Source organism: Cicer arietinum, chromosome 2, assembly GCF_000331145.2.
Source record: "Cicer arietinum cultivar CDC Frontier isolate Library 1 chromosome 2, Cicar.CDCFrontier_v2.0, whole genome shotgun sequence".
Taxonomy (NCBI): domain Eukaryota; kingdom Viridiplantae; phylum Streptophyta; class Magnoliopsida; order Fabales; family Fabaceae; genus Cicer; species Cicer arietinum.
In genome coordinates, this window is record NC_021161.2 from 6,515,253 (window position 1) to 6,537,746 (window position 22,494).

Below are 22,494 nucleotides of genomic sequence, written 5' to 3' on the forward strand. Positions count from 1 at the left end.
TAAACCATTCAAGTGTTGTAAATTGATGAAAGTGGTGTTCTTTCTTCAAGTTTTGTAAACTAAGATAGTGGTGTGCTATCTTAGGGTGATTGTTAAGAGTTTGTAAAAAAGATCCTAGGGTGGGACTTGTACTTATTCTAACAATAGTGGAAATCTCTTATGGTGTGCAAGAGGACTGGATGTACCTTTGATTATAAGGGGAACCAAGATAATATCTTTGTGTTCTTTATTTTTCTGCCATTTATCTTTTCCATACACTATCTTAAATTTGAAAAATCAAACACTAAATCTCTAAAAACAAGAAAATTTCTAAACACCTAATTCACCCCCACTCTTAAGCGCACTTCTGTACTTACAATCTGAAAGCTTGGTGTTTCATGTCCCCCAATATCCATAGAAAAGGATGAGCCTTGATGGTACTCTTCCTCTGGCGGATGTAAATTCCTTGGAATAATGCCCGGATCACGCGAGGATGTAAGAAAGAGAAGAATCAGCACCTATAAACATAAATTACAGGGTTAAATCAAGCTCTAGGAAATCAGAAAGAAAAAAAAAGTTTAAAGGAAATCAACATCTCAATGAGTTTTCTCCAAGAATATAGGTTCAATGACAGGAAATTATAGAATCAAAACAGGCCAAAACCTTACTTTAGAAAGTAGGTAAAAATGTACTAATATTTCTATGCCATTGATTTGGTATAAGATTGTATACATCTGACACATTCTATTAGGATATTCAATTTCATCAACAACAAAAGGTCACAAATAAAATACAAACTTGTTTTACAGCTATAGAAATAAATAATTGTTGTTTCAAGATCAATCTACTCAAGCATCTACATAATTATTTGTTCTTTGTTTGCTAATAAATCTGCTAATTAAACTCTTTTTTTTTTGTAATCGAATTGTTCCCTTGATTAGATCACAAGCAAATGCCTATCAGCCTATGAAAAGATCACAGGGATTTAAGAAAAAGTAGCTTAGATTTATCCTTGGTTCGTTTATTCCTATCATTCCTTGCATTTTTTGTGAGAGCTTATTATTGGAAAGATCTTCACATTTGGTACTCATGTTGAAAAGAATATCAAGGGTTTCCATAATAAAAATTTGCAAGCACGACCAACTGGCAAATCTCAACATGTTGGCATTAGATCTGCCTGCTTCCTGGTGAAATATTCCTCACGTGATTTCGTTTTTCAAGTGCTACCCTACTTAGTGGGATAAGGCTTTAATATTCTTGTTGCTATTTCCTTCATGATTACCAACCAGTGCGTTCTGAGAGTACGTGGTATCATTTCTACTGAGTATCAGAAGAAAGTTTTCTCATAACACAAAAGTTTGTTCTACCAAATAAAGATTTCGTGCTGTTGAAAGTTATGGTTAGAGAAAAACACGATGAAACAAAATATTGAGATGACAAATACTGCAAAAAAATAAAATGAGCTGCCAAAGAGGCAAAAAAAAAACGAAACAGATAAATATTCAATAGATTCACATAATAACTCAACAATGCCATGTATTAGTCATGATCATGAATAAAAGTTCTAAATATTTTCTGATTCACCTATGCATATGGTAAAATATGTTGTCAAATATATTTGTCAATTAATTTAGAATAATCAATTACTAGATGTGGCCAAGTTGGGGACTTAATCAATTTCTTGAGAGGTGGTGCTACAGTTTCTAGAGATGCTAGAGATGGCCGACTCACCATCAAGTGTGTATGAAAATGAGTTCATGCAAGGCTCTCACGCAAAAGCCCTGTAGGGTTGAACCTCTGTAGCGGAGCGTGGCGTACCCGTGACCCTCTTTAATTGATTGTAAATCAACCGATAAAGAAATAAATGTAAATAGTATAACACGACTTCACAAAAACTTGATAATTCTTTCAATACATGTGATGTCACCAACAAATTGTTGTCAACTTTATGACTTACGAAGTTAAACAAAAAAGGGGGAAACACGGAAAAGGGAGATAGGGCAGGAGAGAGGAAAGGAATATTTAGATGATACCGTAGAATGCAAGTTATGTACAACTGCAACATGAGATAATAAAAAAATATAGACTATGGGGCATATAAAATAACAGGTACCACCGTAACAGGCATGTGTGAGTGTTAAGACATAAAATGACAAAGAAAGAAAAAACTTTGTAGAACTTACATAAATATTAAAGAGAACTGCCACCACCAAAATAGCATATCCTGCATTATATGAAGAAAATTCATGCCGCAGATGCCTTACTACAAATACGCAGAAGATAATAACCGGAACTATAACCAGCAACAAACTGACAAGCAATGACTTAGCATCAGGCCCAAATATCAACCTTCCTCCAAATATGAATTTCTGCATAAGATTAGAAGAAGTTTGAAGTCAAATAAGACTTTAATACATGACAGAAAATAGTTCATTAAAAAGTAACACTTCTTAAGTTAGCAGAACACAGAAGCATCAAGCATGTCATTACTAGAAGATGACTTTAGAAATAATTGTTTGCTGAAAACATAAGGCAAGATAAGAAGAGAAGAAAAGAGAGAATAGAAATTCATAATAAGACAATATTAGATTCATATGGTTTATTATGACATGTCAGAATATTAATCAGATGATCCTATTTATATAAGTAATAGGTCATGTAATAGTGAACTAAGTATTACAAGTTCAAGCCCAAACCAATAGAAGAATAAATTTACTAACCGTAATAAATAAGGTAACAAAAAGCAGACCCAATAAACTTCATTAACCATGTGAATATTGCTTGCATAATTAGATAATTAATTTGCTCCATAATATATTCTGAAGATCTTTTAACATACTTAAAAGATATATGGTAGATATTCCAAGATATTTGTTGATACTCTGATATACTTTTAAACAAAAGCCGAAGAGTATTAATATTTTCCATAAAACATTACATTTTTAAGAGGAACATAGATTGGTTTCTTCGCAAGAAAGAGAGTACAATCAGAGGTGGATAAGGAATCCTCTTTACTCAAACAGAAACAACAAAATGAGCTGAACTGGCTTATAAATATAACATATAGTTCAATCTCTCAACATAGGAGTAGAGTAATAGATGATCCCATGAAGCAATGATGACCCTGTCCCACAGAGAAGCCCTGAATACAATACTCTATAATAACAATCGCAAAGGGAGAGAGAAATACACCCTTGAAAATATGGACATTTCTCTTCTCTCCAATCAAATCCACTAGAGACCTACCCAAAGCACACTGTCTTAAAATCTTAGGCTGCTTGTTTGATCGAAGATCTTTAAAGCATATAAAAGAACAATTTCTCCAAGGAGAGAGGATAACCAATGTTAAGGCAACAACCCAAAACATGTATTCTATAAGGATGCTGGCCTACAATGCAGAATAACCGGGCCATTGCCTACATAATAATCACAGGACGGGCAAGTGAAGCATTTGAGTCTTCACTGTGCAGTATATAATTAGTCTTATTCAGCACCAAAGTCCCATCAAATATTTTTTATTCGAGGGACTCTTGTCCCTCACTCCTTACAAATAGGTTTACTGGGGTAAAAGGGAATCGACTGGAAAATGTTTAAAATGTGAGAAAAGTTTTAATTAAAATGATGCTATAAGAGGTAGAGGTACTGACACTCGACTGGTGAAGACCTAATCAAAAGGGAGTGAAAAAAGGAAGAAATTAATAAGAGATTCTTTATACCTAATTTAAGCTGTTTTTCTTAGGTAGATTTTTAGGCTGATCTAAAGGGGGATATCCTTCCTTTCCTATACATCTACTGTATTTATACATACAGGGCAATAACCTTTACATTCGACATTCAAAAATTTACAGAAAAATATTTGAATGTTATGAAACCAAGCCAACTATGGCAGGAGAAGCTGTCAAAAGCAAAGGATTAATGAACTCTGAGACTTCCTATGAAGGACAAGGGCTATCTCCGCCATGGACTCTAGTGGACTTGGAAATTCGCCCTTCCTGGGCAGGTTCTATCAAATTAAATTGGTGACTGATGGCAAGGAGAATATGAGTTCTTCCACCACTGGTGAGACAAAGAAGCCACTGACAACTGGTTCTGCTTTTTTCTACATAAGTGGAAATAAATAAAAAAGATGGTTTAGGACTTTTGAGTTCCACAAGTCATTCATTGGAAATCCTACCGATTCTTTCTGACAGAAAAATAGGATCAGCAGTCACACCAATCAAAATAGGACTCCAATTTCAAAATAAAATAATAACAGAGAAATTCAGGGTAACCACTGTGGAAAAGATGTAAGAATCCCTTCATAGGTGGTTTGGGCATGTGTGGAGAAGACCTGTACTGGCATCATTAAGGAGGGTAAATGGAGGGTAGTCCAATAATTAGAAACCAGAGATTTGGATTTAAATGGTATTACATTAGATATGATTCCCAATAGCATGTAATGGCATCATTTAATCCATGTATCTGATGTTACCTAATTGGAGAAGGCTTTAGTAGTAGATGTTATGGTCCTAGTAACCCAATGTCATGTGTGATCCAATTTGGTGTGTGTGGTTGATTTTAACATGATGTTCTTACCAAAGAGCAGGGGAAGGAATCTAGTAGTACAATATCCATCAGGTTTGACATCATTCAAGAGAGTGATTACCAAAATATTCTGCTTTCTAATGCATGCTAAACTTGTCCTATTTTAATTCTAATTAAAAAATTAACCTAACTGCATCAGAGGAGCACTAACATACTGTGGTTGTCATTTCGATAGACACCAGTTAACTAAAATGTCGAGACTTGAGACGTTGTTAAGAAAAAGTTAAAGGTTTGAATCATGAGGTTCTCTACAAACTAGTTTCTAAAACTTCCTTGCTCATGAAGTTAAGTATTTTCTTTTTGGAAAGGATCTATAATACTTTTAAGATATTCATAATAACAAAAGTTAATATAGCAATTCACTCAAACAAATATCATGAAACACAAATAGTATTTCCTATCATGAGTTATGATATGTATCATCTATGATCTATCTCAATTCCATTAACCAAAAATACACATGTACCTTGACCAGATGGTTTAGCATAAGAAGAAAATACTGTTGAAACTATATAGCTTTATTACTCATTCGTCCATGAGAAAAACCAGTGCTCCAAGTGAAGAATAATGCTTTAAATTAACTAAGGCAACACAAGACTAGTGTATTGCTTCACACGGTTTTTGCCTAGAATAAAGACAGTACAAACCTCTATCTAGATCAATTAGACCAATAATATACCAACGATAGTATCAATTCAAATAATCACATTACTTTATTATTCCAACCAACTCTATAAAGAATCGCTATCAAGATTCTATCAGTTTAGCGGCAAAGTCAGGATTCCTCACACAAACCGACACATGACAATGATTACAGAAGATGGTTAAAGAGTTCATTTGAAGTTGTTCCATTTTGAAAGCATAATCACACCTCACCAGGTCAGCAAACACACACACACACACACCTAGTTCCTAAATTATGAAATTAAACTCCAAGTTAAAGTTTTTCCCTCATCACTCCCACTTTGAACTTTCAAGCAACAACGAGAACAGCGTTAGAAACCAAAACCCATCATTACTAATTATAAACAAGGAAAAAGGGTCAGACTTTATTTAAATCTTAATTTCTATTTCCCCGTGAGACACAGCAACTCGCCAAGATTAGCCTACAGTTTTGACCTAACTAGACAAGAATAACATATTGCTTCACATGACCAGTTATTAATCAGGAGATGGTACAAAGTCAAGTAGCCACAACGTTAAATTATTCTTTCAACTGGTTCCAACAATGAACAACAATCAAGGCACCATAAACTAACAAAGTCAAACTTCCTCACAAATAGACACAAAAGTAGCTACAGAAAACAGACAAACGACTCATTCTTCATTGCACAATTCTGAAAGCACATAATCTCACTCCACCAACTCATCACATCAATTGCCCAAGACAATGATTAAAACTACATAGTTTGTAGAAAACCAACAAACAAGAAGACCAATTGTTGATTAGAAGATGGTAAAGAGTCAAATAATCGCATTAACTTCTTTTTCAACTGACGCTTCCAATGAACCACAATCAAGGCTCTATCAGTATACTGAAAAAGTCAAGCTTCCTCCCAGAAATAGAGACAACAACGGTTACAATTGATAGACAAAACTGCTCATTCAACAACGGTTACAATTGATAGACAAAACTGCTCATTCAACAACGGTTACAATTGATAGACAAAACTGCTCATTCAACAACGGTTACAATTGATAGACAAAACTGCTCATTCAACAACGGTTACAATTGATAGACAAAACTGCTCATTCAACAACGGTTACAATTGATAGACAAAACTGCTCATTCAACAACGGTTACAATTGATAGACAAAACTGCTCATTCAACAACGGTTACAATTGATAGACAAAACTGCTCATTCAACAACGGTTACAATTGATAGACAAAACTGCTCATTCAACAACGGTTACAATTGATAGACAAAACTGCTCATTCAACAACGGTTACAATTGATAGACAAAACTGCTCATTCAAAGTTGCACAATTTACAAAGCAAATAGCCTCCCTCATCATCCCATTATTAATTTTCATATAAGCACAGTTTATATACATACAACCATTAAAAGAATAAAGATATGCTAAAACAATAAGAAGACATAAAATCCTGTATTGATGTTATTTTGTGATTATCTCGAGTTTTCTACTGTGTGTGTCTATAGACACAACACAATTGGTTAGTACTCCCACATCAATCCCACCCTAAACAAAGAATAAACTTCATAGTTGAGTAGTAGACACCACCTTTAACCAAGGCCAATTATTGATAACTGATAAGGAATATGGTAAAATGTCAAATTGTCACATTAAATTCTATGCTCAACTGACTACTCCAATGAACCGCAATCAAGGCTCTATCAGTTATTGTAACTCAATAAAAAAGTCTAGCATCCTCTCACAAACACATACAACATCAGTTACAAAAGACAGAAAAACCTTCTCGTTTCTGCAACCTCACCCCACCAACTGAATAACCAAGTGATTGAATTCAAATGGCTAATGAGCTTAAGTGAAAGTCGAATTGATCATGAGAACACAAGTTGAACTCTGGCTAGAACCCTGACTACCAATTCAGATTACCAAGGCCCCTTTCCCTAGGAAACGGAGGGATTGGACTTAAGTGGTTAATGAGCTTCAGTGAAGGTCGAATGGATTGAGAGAACACGAGTTGAACTCTGGCTACAACCTAACTACCAACTTCGGATTATCAGGACTCCTTTCTCTAGGAAACAAAGTGTTAAGACGCTGTGAACTCAATACAAAACACACACAAAACCCGGTTCCTAAAATTTTGAAACTACACATCCAAGTTAAAACTATTTCCTCACATCAATCTCACTTTCAAGCAACAACAAAAACAGCACTAGATATTCAAAGCACACGACTATTAACCCCATTAATAAAAACAAAATATACTCAGTTTCGTAATTACAACTCAGTTGAAAACTACAAGGACATTGATGTGCATGGACTCAAGTTCAAACCCATAATTCTCCATGCCTAAAGTGTGTGAGTCTAGCTACCAGACCACTTGATAAAAAAAAACAAAATATAAATTAAATCACTTTCCCCAACTACCACAAAAAAAATACAAAAAACACAAATCTAGTGCATTTCCATTAACAAATATGAAGCATTAAAAGCTATATTCCTAAAAAAAAAACCAAGCAAATAGATTAAAACAAAAAAAAAAATTGAAAAAAGTGAAAAAAAGGTAAGAAGATTATTACATTCCTTCCTTTCCATGCTTGATAAACGCGTTTGGGTGGTGCCATGAAAAAGAAAAGAAAAAAAAACTCGTTCTCACAACATGCAAGTTCTTCTTCTTCTCATCTCACCAACACGTGTGTACGAATGAAAAACCACACGAAAAAGTTCGTTACTTTCATTCAACGATTTCACGGGTCAAAATCTGTGGTCTTCACTGTGGAACAAAAAAAAAACGATTTGGGTTTTTTCGCTGAAAATGTGATTGAAGAGAGAGAAAATTGGGTGTGATTTAAATGATGGCGATTATTTGGATTTGAAATTTTGCAGGTTTTGGTTTTAATTTTAATTTTATTTTTGGGGAAATGAGAAGAGTGAAATAAAAATAAGTGTTGAATTGAATTGAGGAAGAAAAATTATGATGAAACCTGAAAACCCTTTCTTAAGTCAAAATCTGAAATCGAAAACAAGGAAACGTAACCCAATTTTATTATTATTACTATATATCATCATTTTAATAATAATATATTCTTCCAATTTATTGTTTGAATTAGGACAATCTTTTATATTTGACGTATTTAATATTACAGTATGTTGTGAACGTAATTAGATTTTGATTTTGATACAATTAGTCAATTATAGTATTTACTTTATTGACCCAGCAGAATCAAATGATAGCGATATATATGTTTTTATAAATATTGTGACAGATATATTAAGGCCTAATTATCACTGGAGTTTAATTAGTGTGTATATCTGTAAAAGTTTTATTCAGTTGAAAAATGTCACATTATAAATAATTATAAAAAAAAGTTAAATATTATTTATGATTTAAAGTTGTAATTAATGGATTATTTATATATTTTGTGTGTGTATATAAATTAAATTTTTGTCACTGATTATACAAAACTTCCGTGTATATAAATAATAATTATACACACAAAAATATATAAAATGTTAAAAACACTTGATAACTAAATCACTAATTAAATTATATATCATTAATCAAACCTCAGGAAATAGTTTCTTGAAAATAAATATTTAAATCATTTTTTAATTCATCATATGTTATTTTCATGATACAATTAAAGAGATGCTAAAATTATTTGATTATTAGTTATTTTAAATATTTTGGAGTTTTTATTCTAATTTTTAAAATTAAGTTTATAATAAAATAAAAAAATAATATAAATTTTAGTTCTTATAAAATTTTATTTTTAATTCTTATAAAAAAATGATAAACTTTAGAATTTTTTTTTAATTCATTTTTAGTCCTTATTTTAAAAGGTTTTTTTTGTAAAAAAAAATCATATTTTTTATCCCTAAAAAAAGTTCTTATAAAATCAAAAATAGAAGACTAGAAGCGAATAAAAAATTTTATATACTAAATTTAAAATGTCATAAATTGATAGGGATTAAAAATATATTTGACCGGAAAAGAAAAAAACTCACCTATATTTTATTATATTAAAAAAAAATTGAGCCTATCACCAATTAGAGCCTTTGTGCTATTGGATTAGATGCACAGCTCAATAGTTGGTGTTGTTGAAGACTACCAAGTTTAATTATTGAATATATGTTTTAATTAAAAAAAAATTAATGATAATTTTGATTGATATTTATTTATTAATGGAACATCGTCTCTAAATCTGATAAATTATAGTGACATGTACTCTTTAGTAAATACAGACGAAATAATTATGTAATTGTGTTTTGCACCTCCAAATATTACGATTCTCCGTTACGAAAAGCTTTGGTTGGGTTGTGGAATGATTTTCAACATGTGGCACGTTAGATTAGGGATGACATAACGTCTAATATATGGCTTGACAAATGTGTTCCATGTAATATGGAATTGTTATCTATTGTGTCACATTTTTTCATTGACACTACAATTATTTTGCTTGATGTCTAAATCGCGGAAGGTGACTTGGACATGAACTTCCTTAAAGAGAATCTCATTCAAAGATATGATGAGCCTAATGGTTACTCTCTTGGCTCCTACATATAATGATGGTCCTGATATCTTAGGGTTGTGTGTGTGTAGAGGGAGGGGGATAGTACCCACCAATTCATTATGCCTAGGGCATATCAGTTACAATAGAGGAATGGTCTGGTTACATAGAATATCTGAAAAATGTTGGGAGATGAAGTGACTCGTATTGTATTCAAACCTTTGTGTGGTTGGTTGACTTTGAGCGCATCCTTATCAATTATCGTAGAAGCAAGTGGAATGTGGGGATTTTACATGTGTTCTCTATGTATGGGAGATATGTAGAGACAATCATCTGTATTCTTTGTGACTATGTGCATGCAACTCAAGTGTGGCTTCGCTTAGTCCCTTCTAATTTGTCGTCACATTTGTTCTCTTTGAGTTGCAAGAATTGGATCCCAACAACCTTAACAATCACATGGCCGAATAGTAATAGAAAGATGACAGACTACTTTCATGACTACCTATTGATTTTTTTGGATGTGGAGAAACAAAACCATCTTCGTGATGAATTTACAGGGTCCACAAAACCCAATTGTGGCTAGGCAGAGCTTTGTTAGACAAACCAAGGATTTCTCATGTGTGGCTTCACTTAGTCCCTTATAATTTATCGCCACATTTTTTCTCTTTGAGTTGTAAGAATTGGATCGTTGGCAACCTTAACAACCACAAGGGTTGAATAACAATAGGAAGACGGCAACCTACTTTAATGACTACCTATTGATTTTTTTGAATGTGGAGAAACAAAGTCATCTTCGTGGTGAACTTTCAACGTCGATAAAAACTCGATTATGGCTATACCAAGCTTTGTTAGACAAATCGAGGATTTCTCCGCTCATATTTTTCCTTCGTGACCCACATCGTCGAGAAATTATCTATATTTGTTGGAAACAACCTCCAAAGGGATGTATCAGGCTTAATACAAATGGCGCGTGTAAGAACAATGACCAACTTTCGGGATGTAGGATTTTTTTTTGGCTACTCAACTAGGAGGTGGATCAAAAGAGCATACCAAGAGGATTGCTTATCAACCTTAGCCTTGACTAGTCTTTGAGATAATGACACTAGAGATTGGTAACGTTTAGGGACCACATACTTAATCACCTCTTTTTTTACCATCTTCTAGTGCACCATTATTTTCTTTATTATCAACTTTAGCTTTATGATCATCCAATTGTTTACCACTACTTGGAGTTATAGCCCTGTAATATCCATTAGGATTAACTTCAACTAGTCCAAGAAATCTATTTTGAGTTCTGTAACACCCCAAAATTTTCATATATATTATGTATGTATCTTTTTAGTATTTGCTATTTTTAAACTAATATTATTCTATGTGTAAATAAATTAAATTAAATTTTATCACACTCTATTCTATCTAAATAATTATAACCTTCATTTTTATTTAATTATTTTGACGTGACAATTACATGGGGACTATTTATGATGTCATTATTTCATAAATGGATATTTTTTTTATTTGATTAGTTTCGATAATCATGAAGTTGATGTGTTAGATGTGTTTGTTTTATTTTGTTATGTGTGAGCGGTATTCTTGTCTTGCTTGATTTATTTTAGTTGATAAAATATTAGTTGAATTATTTAATTAAATTAGAATTTATATAAGTTATATTGTTTGTTAGTTTTATTTGCGACCAAATAATTATTCATTTTAGGAGATATTATAGAGTTAGTGAAACCAACCTTTATGTATAAGTGTTTTGAAAATATTTTTGGTCCATCCTATAAAAACAAAAATTAGTTAATTGACTCATTCTTTTACTCTCCTTTATGACAATATTTTATGACAATTCATTGTGTTTTCTTGGCATAATGTGCATTAATTCATTTTTAACACCTTTAATTTATTTTTTAAAGGAAGATTATAAATTTAATTATAAGTTTTTTGTCCAATTAAGAGAGGACACAAAAAGACTATTGTCCTTTTTGTGTCTCATGCATTCATCTCTTTTAAACTAAAATTATAATTTTATTATAATTGTCTACAAAAATAATTCTATGAAATTTTTGGTTTCGTAACTATTAGATAAAAAAATTAAAAGGGTGATGTGACAATCTCTAATTTATTTATTTAATTAAAATTAGTGTGTGACACCCTTCAATATATGGTGAACTCTATTAGTTAATCCAAATTAAGCCATACATATAAATACACATGATTTCAATTGGCTTTGTAACAACCTAATAAAATTAAAGATATAGTAATTATTGGTAGTATAATGTTGAAATTAAGTGCACTTCAATTTTAGACAAGAAATCAATAGTAATAGTGCAACGTAAATAGCTTATATGTTCATACATTTCCATTAGGCATCTTGTGGTCACACCTATTTGTCGTTCGTTCGTAAATTCCAATATCTATCGGTGGTGAATTCATTACTGCCTCATGAGCTATTTCTCGTGCAAATTTAGAGGTGTTAAGAAAGAAAGCGCCTAAGGTAAGGGCTTTTCCCCATGCAATGTTAGGCTAAATATTAAATTAATAGTTTGTAAGATATTGGTATATGTCTTGATGTCTTAAAAGAAAAATATTGATTTCTGTTTGCCTTAAAGAATTTAACTATAATATTATGTTTTTATGAGTAATATGTTTGCTTTGATAAATTTAATTATAAAATATCGATTTTTATTATTATAACATGAGTAATATGTTTGATGTCATATATTTGATGTAAAGTTATTATTTTTGTGTCGTTTATGTGTACTTAATTATAAAGTTATTATTTAAAGTTTCGACTTTTGTGCTATTTCGTTTCAAAGTTTTGATTTTTAAGAAATCTATATGAGTCTTGGGGGAATTGGTGAAAAATTTTAATTTTAATTATGATAAGATGATTAAGTTGATTTTTGTGACGTGTTTAACGACAAACCTTGATTTGTATTACTAAATAACAATTAATCAAAGAAAATTTATAGTAGAAGAAATAAAATTTATATTTGTATGTGTTATTCGTTATTTGAGTTTTGAGTTCTATCAATAACACATTGTTAATCCAATTTTATAGGTTATAAAATGAAAGTTATGACTGTAAGACATTTATTCACGTGTTTGTGTGTTATATATTTTGGATAACAAATTTATTGACTCTTGATTGGAAGCGTCCATCAGAATAAAACTTTGATGTCATGTCTGATTAAAATTTTATCTTGAATATTTTATATTTGTGGTTGTCTAATTGTGTTTTAAATAGTGATATATTTGTGGTTGCCTAAGTGGATAGTGATTTGTGTTTTAAATATTGTTATCTTTGTGGTTGCTTAAGTGGTTGGTGATTTGTGTTTTAAATATTTGTTATCTTTGTGGTTGCCTAAGTGGCTGGTGATTTGGGTTTAAATGTTGTTATCTTTGTGGTTGCCTAAGTGGCTGGTGATTATCTAAGTGAGTGGTGACATGTACCTTTGAGCATCATTATCATTTCATAACATATCATATGCATCTTTGTGGACGCCTGTGTGGCTGGTTTAATTTTTCCCCATTGGTATGGGTGACTTCTGTGTGGACGCCTGTGTGGCTGGTTATATGCGGATCATATATATTTAGGAGCATGCATAACTTGCATATATTCTATTGTTATTTTTATTTTGATCTAATTATTTGCTCTACGGTTGCTACTTTTATTTAGATACATTTTATGACTTTTAATACATCTTTGAAAATTATTAAAGAACCAATTTCTTTAAATCTTTTATGACGAAAGGATTTTATATTCATATTTTATGGTTGTTAATTTATTATTTGGTTTAATTTTTGTTGTTGGATGAACTGACCCCTTATACCAATATTTAAGTACTAATGATCTCAAAAGTTGTATGAATGATGTTTGATTTGGTGTACGCGCGTGGGAAAATGAGACATTTACTTTAAAAATAATATTTTGTATTACTAAAAAATTTATCGTACATTGTAAAGTTATTTACTTTTCATTATTAACTTTTAATAGAAATGCGGAAGTGAGATTTCATTTGCTTGTAAATAATTGAATGTAATTAATTTCAGTCAACCTTGCTTATTTTGAATTTCACTTAAAGAGACTTTATTTTATTTTGGAGCATAAATGAATATTGATATAATAACTGGAATATTAATTTTGCAAATAAACGAATAAATAATATTTTAGTAAATTGCATTACATTCTTTTACAAAAAAAAAAAAAGATCAAGTCATTTTCTGACGCATCTTCAAATTATTATATGATGAACTACTTTTAAAAAAAATTATAGTTATTTCTAAAAGAAAACTAATATTTTTAAGTAATTTTTGGATCAAAAAATTTGGGGCTTTATAAGTTCTATTTGAAGAAGCATCTTGAGCGAAAGAAACACTTCTGTCGTTTATATTTCTCTTTACATTTTCTTATCCAATATATTACATTAATTCTATTATTTTTTCTCATGTGAAAAAAATAAAAATAAAATCTAATCAAATTCTCATCTATTTATCTTTGTCCAAATTTTTCTCCATCTTTATTTTTTTTCACAACCAAACATACTTAAAAGGATCCATTAGAGTCAAGACACGTAAGCTAACTTATAGCTTATAAGTAATATAACATGTTTGGTAGCATTCATTTATGAGCTTATAGCTAACAATATTTTTTAATAAGCTACTCTAAGTAGCTTTTGTGTTTATAGGTTATCATTTTTTCTATCAATTTTATCTTTATTATTATAATTGAAATGATATTTTACCCTTTATAATTTATTTATGATAATTTAAAATAAATCATTTGAAAATAAATAATTTAAATAAATAATTTAAATAAATATTTTATTTATAAATAATTGATATAATTTAAAATTTAAAACGATTTTAATAAATATTATTTTAAAGTAAATAATTTATTTATTATAATTTAAAATAAATAAACTAGCTAAATAAATAAAAATATATTAGATTACTAAATAATTTATTTATTATAATTTAAACAAAGAAACTGGTTAAATAAATAAAAAGTATATCAAATTAATAAGAAACAAAATTTAAATTAATCATTTTAAATATTTTAAACATTAATTAATATAAAATATATTTTTAATTAAAATTATCATTTTACATTTTTATGCTAATAACTGTTTAATTTTATCAAACACTTCAATTAACTTAACAATTATCAATAAACTATAAACTAACTTATCATTTATCAATTAATTTTTATCAAACAAAGTCTAAGTCTTTACTAAATTTAATTATTAATCAATTTTTTAATAATTATTTTACAATGCTATAACTACTTTTTTTAACGATTAAATTACACTTTTAATTTCTGAAATTATTTTTAGATTTCACTTTATTCTCTTAAATTTTATTTATTTTATTTTAATTTATTAATTTATAAATACTAGATATTCTAATCTTCAAGTTATTTTCATTAATCAAAATATTTGACATTTATAACTTAAAAAATTAAAATCAAACCAAAATAATTTAAAAAATAAAAATAAAAATATTTATAATTTAAAGAACTAAAATAAAATCAACAAAACTTAAAAATCAAATTAAACTTAAAAATAATAGAATACAAAATAATGCCAACAAATATAAAATAGTTTTAGGTACCCGACGCGGTGAACAGTAGTAAAGAGAAAGATAAAGGAAAAAGAGACGAGAGAGAGATCCTTGTTACGAATTCAGAATCAGAATCAGAAATCCTTGCTTGTTAAGGAACATAACAAGGTTAGTTATACTTATATAATTTATAATCCTTCGTGTTTTCTCTATTAATCTATCCCTTAATTCATCATCATACTCTGTTTTCAAATACCCTAAGCTAACCGCAATCTTTGATTAGGAATTGCTTCTTCACCATGTCGATGCTCAATTCCTTCTTCGCCCAGGGTTTTAAGGCTGCTAAGTGGTATACTACTATATACTTTCATCCCCAATTTATTTTATTTGTTTTACATATTTGTTACTTTATTCTTAATTTAATTATTATTTTTGTTTTATTTACTCAACCAAGTGCCTAATTTTTTAGATTTAATTTGTCTTTACTATGGGTGTATAACTTTTTTTACAGATGCATCAATCCATCGTATCTCACTAGGTAGATATTTGTGGAGATATTTTAAGAATTAAATAGCAAAATGACTTCATAGTGTGATTCGATGCATATTAGGAGGGGATATAAGGTTGAATTGGTGGCTAAGGTGGATGAGTTAAGGAGCGGAGTGATAAGAAAGTCAGGGTTCGATTTCCACCCTAAGCATAATTCTAACAATTACTGACAATCTTAACATGACATTGGCTGTTTCAAAAAAAATGTTCTGTGCATATCAATTAATCTCTTTTTTAATCAATTTTTGGTGATATAATTATGTTTTAATAGGGGGAATCACTTAGTTACTTAACATTTCATCACCACACCTAGTGGTCGTATTTACACTCTATTATTGACTCTTTCACTCTGATGCATTTTAGTATGGTCTCGGAATCACCGCAAATTTAGGGTGATGTAATCATTGCATTCCATATGATTACTCTTTCTTCTGTTACTGTTTGTTCATTGATTCTGTTGAAGGAACCATTTCTTTCATACTGACATAATCATAAATTTTTTGTTTTCACATGCAAAAAACCCTTTTTTCTTTTCTTCCATTAAAATTAAAAGCAAAGTTCTGAAAAATGCGCCAACTTAAACCTTTAAAACTGTAAGTAAACATCAATGTGACATTTTTTGGGGGTCAAATAGCCTAGTGGATAGACTCACACACCTTAAGTGTGGAGAAGTGGGGAATCCCAGGTTTGAATCCAAGCCCTTGCATATATATGTCCTTGCAGCTACCAATTGGGTTGTAATGGGACCATCAATATAACATTTTACATCAGAGTTTAGGTCCTGTACTACATTTGATCATTGAAAGAACCTCAAACGCACAAAACTAGCTTGTAAGGTGTTGATTGTCCAAGCTTTATAAACTCTATTTAGTTCATATATCTTGTCAATTGGGACTTGAGTTTTCCCTCTATACACCTCCTAACATTCATAGCTATTGGGCCGGCTGTATGGATAATACGGTGGCCCAATAACGGATCTAGGATAGCCTTTAATACTATCTTAGATTTAGGTTCTAACTGAACCCCAGAAGGCCTGTAAGGTGAAGATTACCAAAGCTTAATAGACTCTATTTAGGCCATCTTTGTATTTAATGCAGGACTTGCTTTTTTTTTCTTCCTAATATAGTGATTGCATAAAAAAAAAAGAACCTAGTCATGGAGGAACTGAAACAACATGTTAGACAAGAGTTTTTGAATAGACTTAGTGAGTAACTATCTTTACGTAACTAACATAACTGGAGGTGGAACAGATTGATAATATAATGGATATAATCCTTGTGATTGTGGCAAGCTATTTGCTGAGACTCGAGAGTCATATTTGCTGAAGTTCAGCCCTCTATTCACAACTATTGAAAGCCATATTAATATGTTCCCAAGAAGCAACTGCTGGGGGGCTTAAGTACTCAGACCTAGTGTTCTTTCTCAATCTCATGAATTCATCCCTGGTCAACATGGTCCAGTTGCTGCTAAAAAATGCCTCGCCCCCTTCACATTCACACACAAATGTTGGTTAAAAAAATTCAAGTTTTTAATGGCTAATCACCTCCTAACTCCTAACATAGATTTACAATGCTTTGGGATTTGAGTGCACTAAACTCACCATGAGTGATATAAAAATGATTGCCCCAGAGATTGCCTACTGTGCTATACAAATTTTAGGGCTCTTCTTGTTTGTTTTGGTGAGAATGAAAGAAGCTAAGCTACGACTTTTTCAGAAACAAGGGACAAAAGATGCAGAATGAATGCAAAGCTTGAGATATGATTTTGCTTTGCTCTAACAGTTGCAAAGCGGGTGTGAATATTATGGGAGGTCAATTTCTTTTTTAAAATTAGGGTGTGTACGTTTGTGTGCTATCTAAGCAAACTTAAGGGGACATGAGGACAATTTTCTCTATTTTTTAATAATTCATCCGCTGATTTTCTAATATGGGGTTGCTTTATTCTCTAATGGGCACATTTTACTAAGAAAAATCAAATCCTAATTGTTCACATGTGAATTGTGAGTATTGTGTTTCACTTTGATTAAATATTTATTGTTATCTGTACAAGAGTTCTGTTTCATTGCCATTTTTTTCTTTCGCGTTTAAAATTTTGTGGTGATTAATTTAAATTTTTTACACTTTCAGCAAAACTCTGCTTAAACTGACAATTCCACGGATAAAGTTGCTTAGAAACAGAAGAGAGATTCAATTGAAGAATATGCGACGTGACATTGCCAAGTTACTTGAGACTGGCCAGGAAGCCACGGCTCGTATTAGGGTATATCCAATTTGTTTGTTGCATATTTGTATAATTTCAAATTTTAAACCAATGAGGTTGCTAAGAAAATCTTTTGAATTTTTTTCTTGTGTAGTCCTGTTATTGATGTATAATCATCTATGCAGGTAGAGCATATTATTAGAGAGGAGAACATGATGGCCGCTCAAGAGATCATTGAACTCTTTTGTGAACTTATTTCTGTCCGCCTTCCAATAATTGAATCTCAAAGGTATTTTAGAGATCAAATGGAAATCTGGATGCTTAGTTTTTTGTTGAATTTGTGTGATAGTAAATGTGATTTACATTCAAGCTAGCTGTTCGCTAAAAATGATGTCTTAAGAAACTGGCCAAATAGTAACTAGGGATAATGGATTTGTTTTATAAACAAAACCATACAAAACACACTTTGTTTGCGATAGTGTTTGGTAATGAACTAAGAAGTGGGGACGAATAAATTCACAATACTAAGTTAAGTGAGTGTATTATTGGACATACAAAAAATATAAAATTATATATTGATGCATGCAAAGAAAGTCAGCATTGTACTTAAGATGAGAAGATGATGGGTACTTTTGTAAGGTGGTTTGGCTGCCCACAAATACTCCAGTAAGAAAAGGATCAAGTTGAATACAATCCAATTGAATGAGGTAGAGGAAGGCCTAAATTATGAGGAACAAGCAAAATAAGTTCTTGCTCTGAATGGTTTTTACAGAAAATTGCTTTTTGTTTTAGTCCAACAGTGTCGTTTGATCCATCTTGGCAACCTCACCTACTGAATAACACTCTGCATGTACATCCCTTTTTACTGTCTTTTATTTTGTATGTCATTGAGATATTTATAGCACTTTTAACATTCAACAACTTATGAATTACAAACTGCGCACAACTACCCAAACTGTCTCGATTATTACGACCATTAGCTGTGTGTTCAATGAGCAATTGGGCATTGCTTTTGTAGTCGACAAATTTTTCCTCCAAATTTTTCAACTAGTGATAACAATTGTTGATGATTTTCAAACTCAATATGTGAGTTGCCATCACCCTTTCCCCTCTTTCAATCACTTTTTACGTGCAATAAGACAACCTGCAGTTTTTTCTATCTTGAGTATGCTCTACGAATTCTCCTAGGGAAAGCTTTGTTTTCAGCTTCTTTATGGGTTTCAACTCATTGTTTCTCTAAGGGATTTCCTCTGTTTGGTATTATAAGGGACTGGTGTGCTCTTTGGGAGATATTTTTGTTTTTTCTTTGCAGTCTTCTATTTTTTGTTCTAGGTGGCTCCGACAGAGTTGTTAAAAAACCACATTGCCCCCCTGGTTTAGGGTGAATTTGATTGAAGGGGATTGGAGGGGAGGGGAGGGGAGTGAAGAGGAGGAAAATTCCTAGTAAACCTCTTTTTGCTCCCTCTCCATTTTGGGGAGATTTGGAGGGGAGGAGAGGGAAGAGGACCAAAATAACTTATAAACCATTTAAAATCTCTCCCCTCCCCTCTACTATTTTGAACCAAACATATCACTATTCCCTTCCCCTCCCTTGATAAAAAGTCCTCCCCTCACCTCCATTGAACCAAACAAAACAGAATTTAAATATATTGACCTCCCTTAGGTTTAAGAAAATCACATACATGTTCTAGTTTCTTATAAAAAACATCATACTTTATGTTCATCTTTTATGTGAAGAAATCAAAGAGAGTAAATTCAATTTGCAGATATCTACTTGTTGTCTCACCATACTTTATGTTCTTGTATTATTTTGTTTTTGTTTTCTGTTTCCTTTGGTAATTTTGAAGTTCTATTATTATGCTCTTCATTTTCAAAATAATACATTTGATCCCAAGGCATCCATGTCCAGTTGTCCGCCAAATCTAGTGATATGGTGTAAAAAATGAAAAGAATGTAAAAACTGCAAAGAAACATGAATATATTTTACTTTGATTTTTTCAATATTTTTTACATGATTATTAGAATGTACTACCATTACTTAGTATCATAGGGAAAACTTGGAATGTTGCTCAATTGCATGTATTTGAGAACATGACAAATTCTAAATAGTGAAATGAAATTTTTAATGTTGTTCTGGTAATCAAGTCTTTTTCCCCCCTCAAGTGTATGTTATGATTAAGGCCTACTCATTGCTGTAGTTGAAGCACAAAATGTAAATCATTACTCGTTTTATTATATATTTAAATTTTCAATGTTGTTCAGGGAATGTCCCCTAGACTTGAAGGAAGCTATATCTAGCATATGTTTTGCTGCACCAAGGTGTGCCGATCTGCCAGAGTTGTTGCAAGTTCAGTTGCAATTTGCGACAAAATATGGAAAGGAGTTTATATCTGCTGCCACTGAGCTCAGGCCAGATTGCGGTGTTAATCGCCAGGTTCGTTGATTTTTTCATGCTATGCAGACTCTTTAACTTAATTTTCTTTCGTGGTTTCTTGAATGACATTTTTAATGTGAAATTCAACTGTAGTTAATAGAGCTTCTGTCAGTTCGTGCTCCTTCACCAGAAAAGAAACTCAATCTTCTAAAAGATATTGCTGTTGAACATGAGCTAGATTGGGATCCAGCTACTTCTGAAACTGAGTTCTTTAAAAAACACGAAGACTTACTGGTAAGTATTATTCTGTAATAACTAGCTAGAAGACGTCAAAGATGATCATGCTATGCTAAATTCGTTCTTTCACACACCATTATCTTATATTACATTCCTCTTGTTGTCAGAATGGCCCGAGCGAATTTTTTTGTGGGTCGAAATTGCCCCTTCCTGAAGAAAAACATGACGAGGAGTTGTATTCCAGTCATGATGCTCATGCTACTCCCAATAATGAGCAACTTGATTCTGATTATGACTCTGACACATTAGAATTTCCTGAGGTTCCGAAGGCATCTGTCCAGCCAAATGCAAATTTCGCCCCAGCTCCGGATATGACTATACCTCCAGCTATGCCACACCCTGAAGTTGATCTTCATTCATCAAGCCACTCCGGAGATTTTGCAGATTTGAAACAGGAACAAGTTGAATCAACAATTCACAGAGATGAACCCCATACTTCATATGGTAAAATGCAAAGTGAACAATCTGTGCCATTCATCTCACCTCCATCAGTATCATCTGCATCGTATAGCGCAACAAGGAATAGTGACTCACCTCCGACTTTGTCAACCGCGAAATCTGAATCTAATGTGGACTTGCAGGATGTTGTAGCTGCTGCACACGCTGCTGCTGAAACTGCCGAACGTGCAGCAGCAGCAGCTCGTTCTGCAGCTAGCCTTGCTCAACTCCGTATTAGCGAGCTTACCAAGATGAGAAGTAATGAACATACACCTGACAGTAGCTCGGAGAATCCATTTTATGCTGGAGGCAATAATGAATCTACAACAACAGAATTCACAGAGCAAAATGATGGAAATTTTATTAAGGATCATGATATTCACCAAGATCGTTATGCTTCCATAGCCTCTCATTCATCAAGTTTTCCTTCATTTGACACAATCAAGGAAGATTTTGATTCTTCCCTACCCACTGATCATGTATTGGATGATGACAAATCCAATAGTCACAACCAGCCTAAGAGATTACCTTCAATGGACGACGACCCGTATTTCTCATATCCCAACTTATTTACCTCTCAAAACTCAAATGTTGGATCTCATACTCATTCGGATAACAGCCGTTCGACTTATGATATGTGACGGAATTATCATCATTCAACCACACATTTCCTTCAGCCCGAAAGTCTTGCTTGTGAGTGTGTTTTATTCTGCTGCGAAATCCACCTTATTTTTCTTTTTCTTTTCAAAGAGCATGCAATTCCTGTCTTATTGTCTTCATAGTATATTATATACTATGGCTGGCTTTGCATAATGAACAGCACTGAAAATATTCAATTGCTTCTGTCCAAAAGCTTGTACCTGGTGGGGATGCTATAATATAATGTAGAAATCTGATGGTTTCAGAATAAATCCATTCAGCTTTGTTTTTCTTTATTTACTACTACACCGGAATGAAGTATAAAAAAAAATGTTAATTGAAAAGTTGATGTATTTGGTCTTAGTTAATTTTATTCCGGAGGGAGAACATTTACTTTACATTATAGGAGGATACAAGACATGTAATGTGTTCAAAACTTTATTTGTAATTATTGTAATATTGTTGGATATTACAGTGTGAATGATATCACTTGACTTGTTTTATTCTATTTTATTAAGTGCATATGATTTTATCATATCTTTAGGGCTTCTTGTGATTGTAATTTGTGAGTTACACATTTACACATACTAAGGAATCCAAAGTTTGTTCTATAAGTGGTCCCACGCTGCCACATTAAGCAATCTAAACATATTTTACTCCAATGGGAAAAATGTAAGCAGCTCCTATCAAAATATTACAATGATCA

The 22,494-nt window shown here is 31.8% G+C and overlaps 2 protein-coding genes across 3 annotated transcripts in view; one reads left to right on the forward strand and one right to left on the reverse strand.

The window, feature by feature from the left end:
- The window catches only part of LOC101489147 (protein S-acyltransferase 8-like), a 10,431-nt gene extending 2,392 nt beyond the window's left edge, over positions 1-8,039 (reverse strand). The window contains exons 1-3 of one of the 2 annotated variants that reach the window (XM_004489670.4): positions 7,796-8,039; positions 2,163-2,348; positions 357-497 (exon numbers count right to left, since the gene is read on the reverse strand). In XM_004489670.4, coding sequence (XP_004489727.1) covers positions 357-497; positions 2,163-2,348; positions 7,796-7,840 — 372 coding nt within the window. In that variant the 5' untranslated portion in view covers positions 7,841-8,039. The remainder of the gene's footprint in view (positions 1-356; positions 498-2,162; positions 2,349-7,795) is intronic. The other variant, XM_012712741.3, reaches the window with a different exon arrangement.
- Positions 8,040-15,319: 7,280 nt separating this feature from the next.
- Positions 15,320-22,296, forward strand: LOC101488821 (uncharacterized). Its single transcript, XM_004489669.4, has 7 exons — positions 15,320-15,460; positions 15,576-15,641; positions 17,968-18,100; positions 18,226-18,329; positions 20,303-20,474; positions 20,568-20,708; positions 20,819-22,296. The coding sequence occupies exons 2-7, from the start codon at positions 15,592-15,594 to the stop codon at positions 21,788-21,790; spliced, it is 1,572 nt and encodes a 523-aa protein (XP_004489726.1). The 5' UTR covers positions 15,320-15,460; positions 15,576-15,591; the 3' UTR covers positions 21,791-22,296.
- The last annotated feature ends 198 nt before the right edge of the window (positions 22,297-22,494 follow it).

Bases quoted from the DNA above. Each gene is read 5' to 3' on its own strand.
- LOC101488821 (XM_004489669.4), top strand. From the start codon at position 15,592: ATGTCGATGCTCAATTCCTTCTTCGCCCAGGGTTTTAAGGCTGCTAAG. The intron at 18,330-20,302 runs GTATTTTAGAGA...AATGTTGTTCAG, and splicing joins CCAATAATTGAATCTCAAAG to GGAATGTCCCCTAGACTTGA. The intron at 20,475-20,567 runs GTTCGTTGATTT...ATTCAACTGTAG, and splicing joins ATTGCGGTGTTAATCGCCAG to TTAATAGAGCTTCTGTCAGT.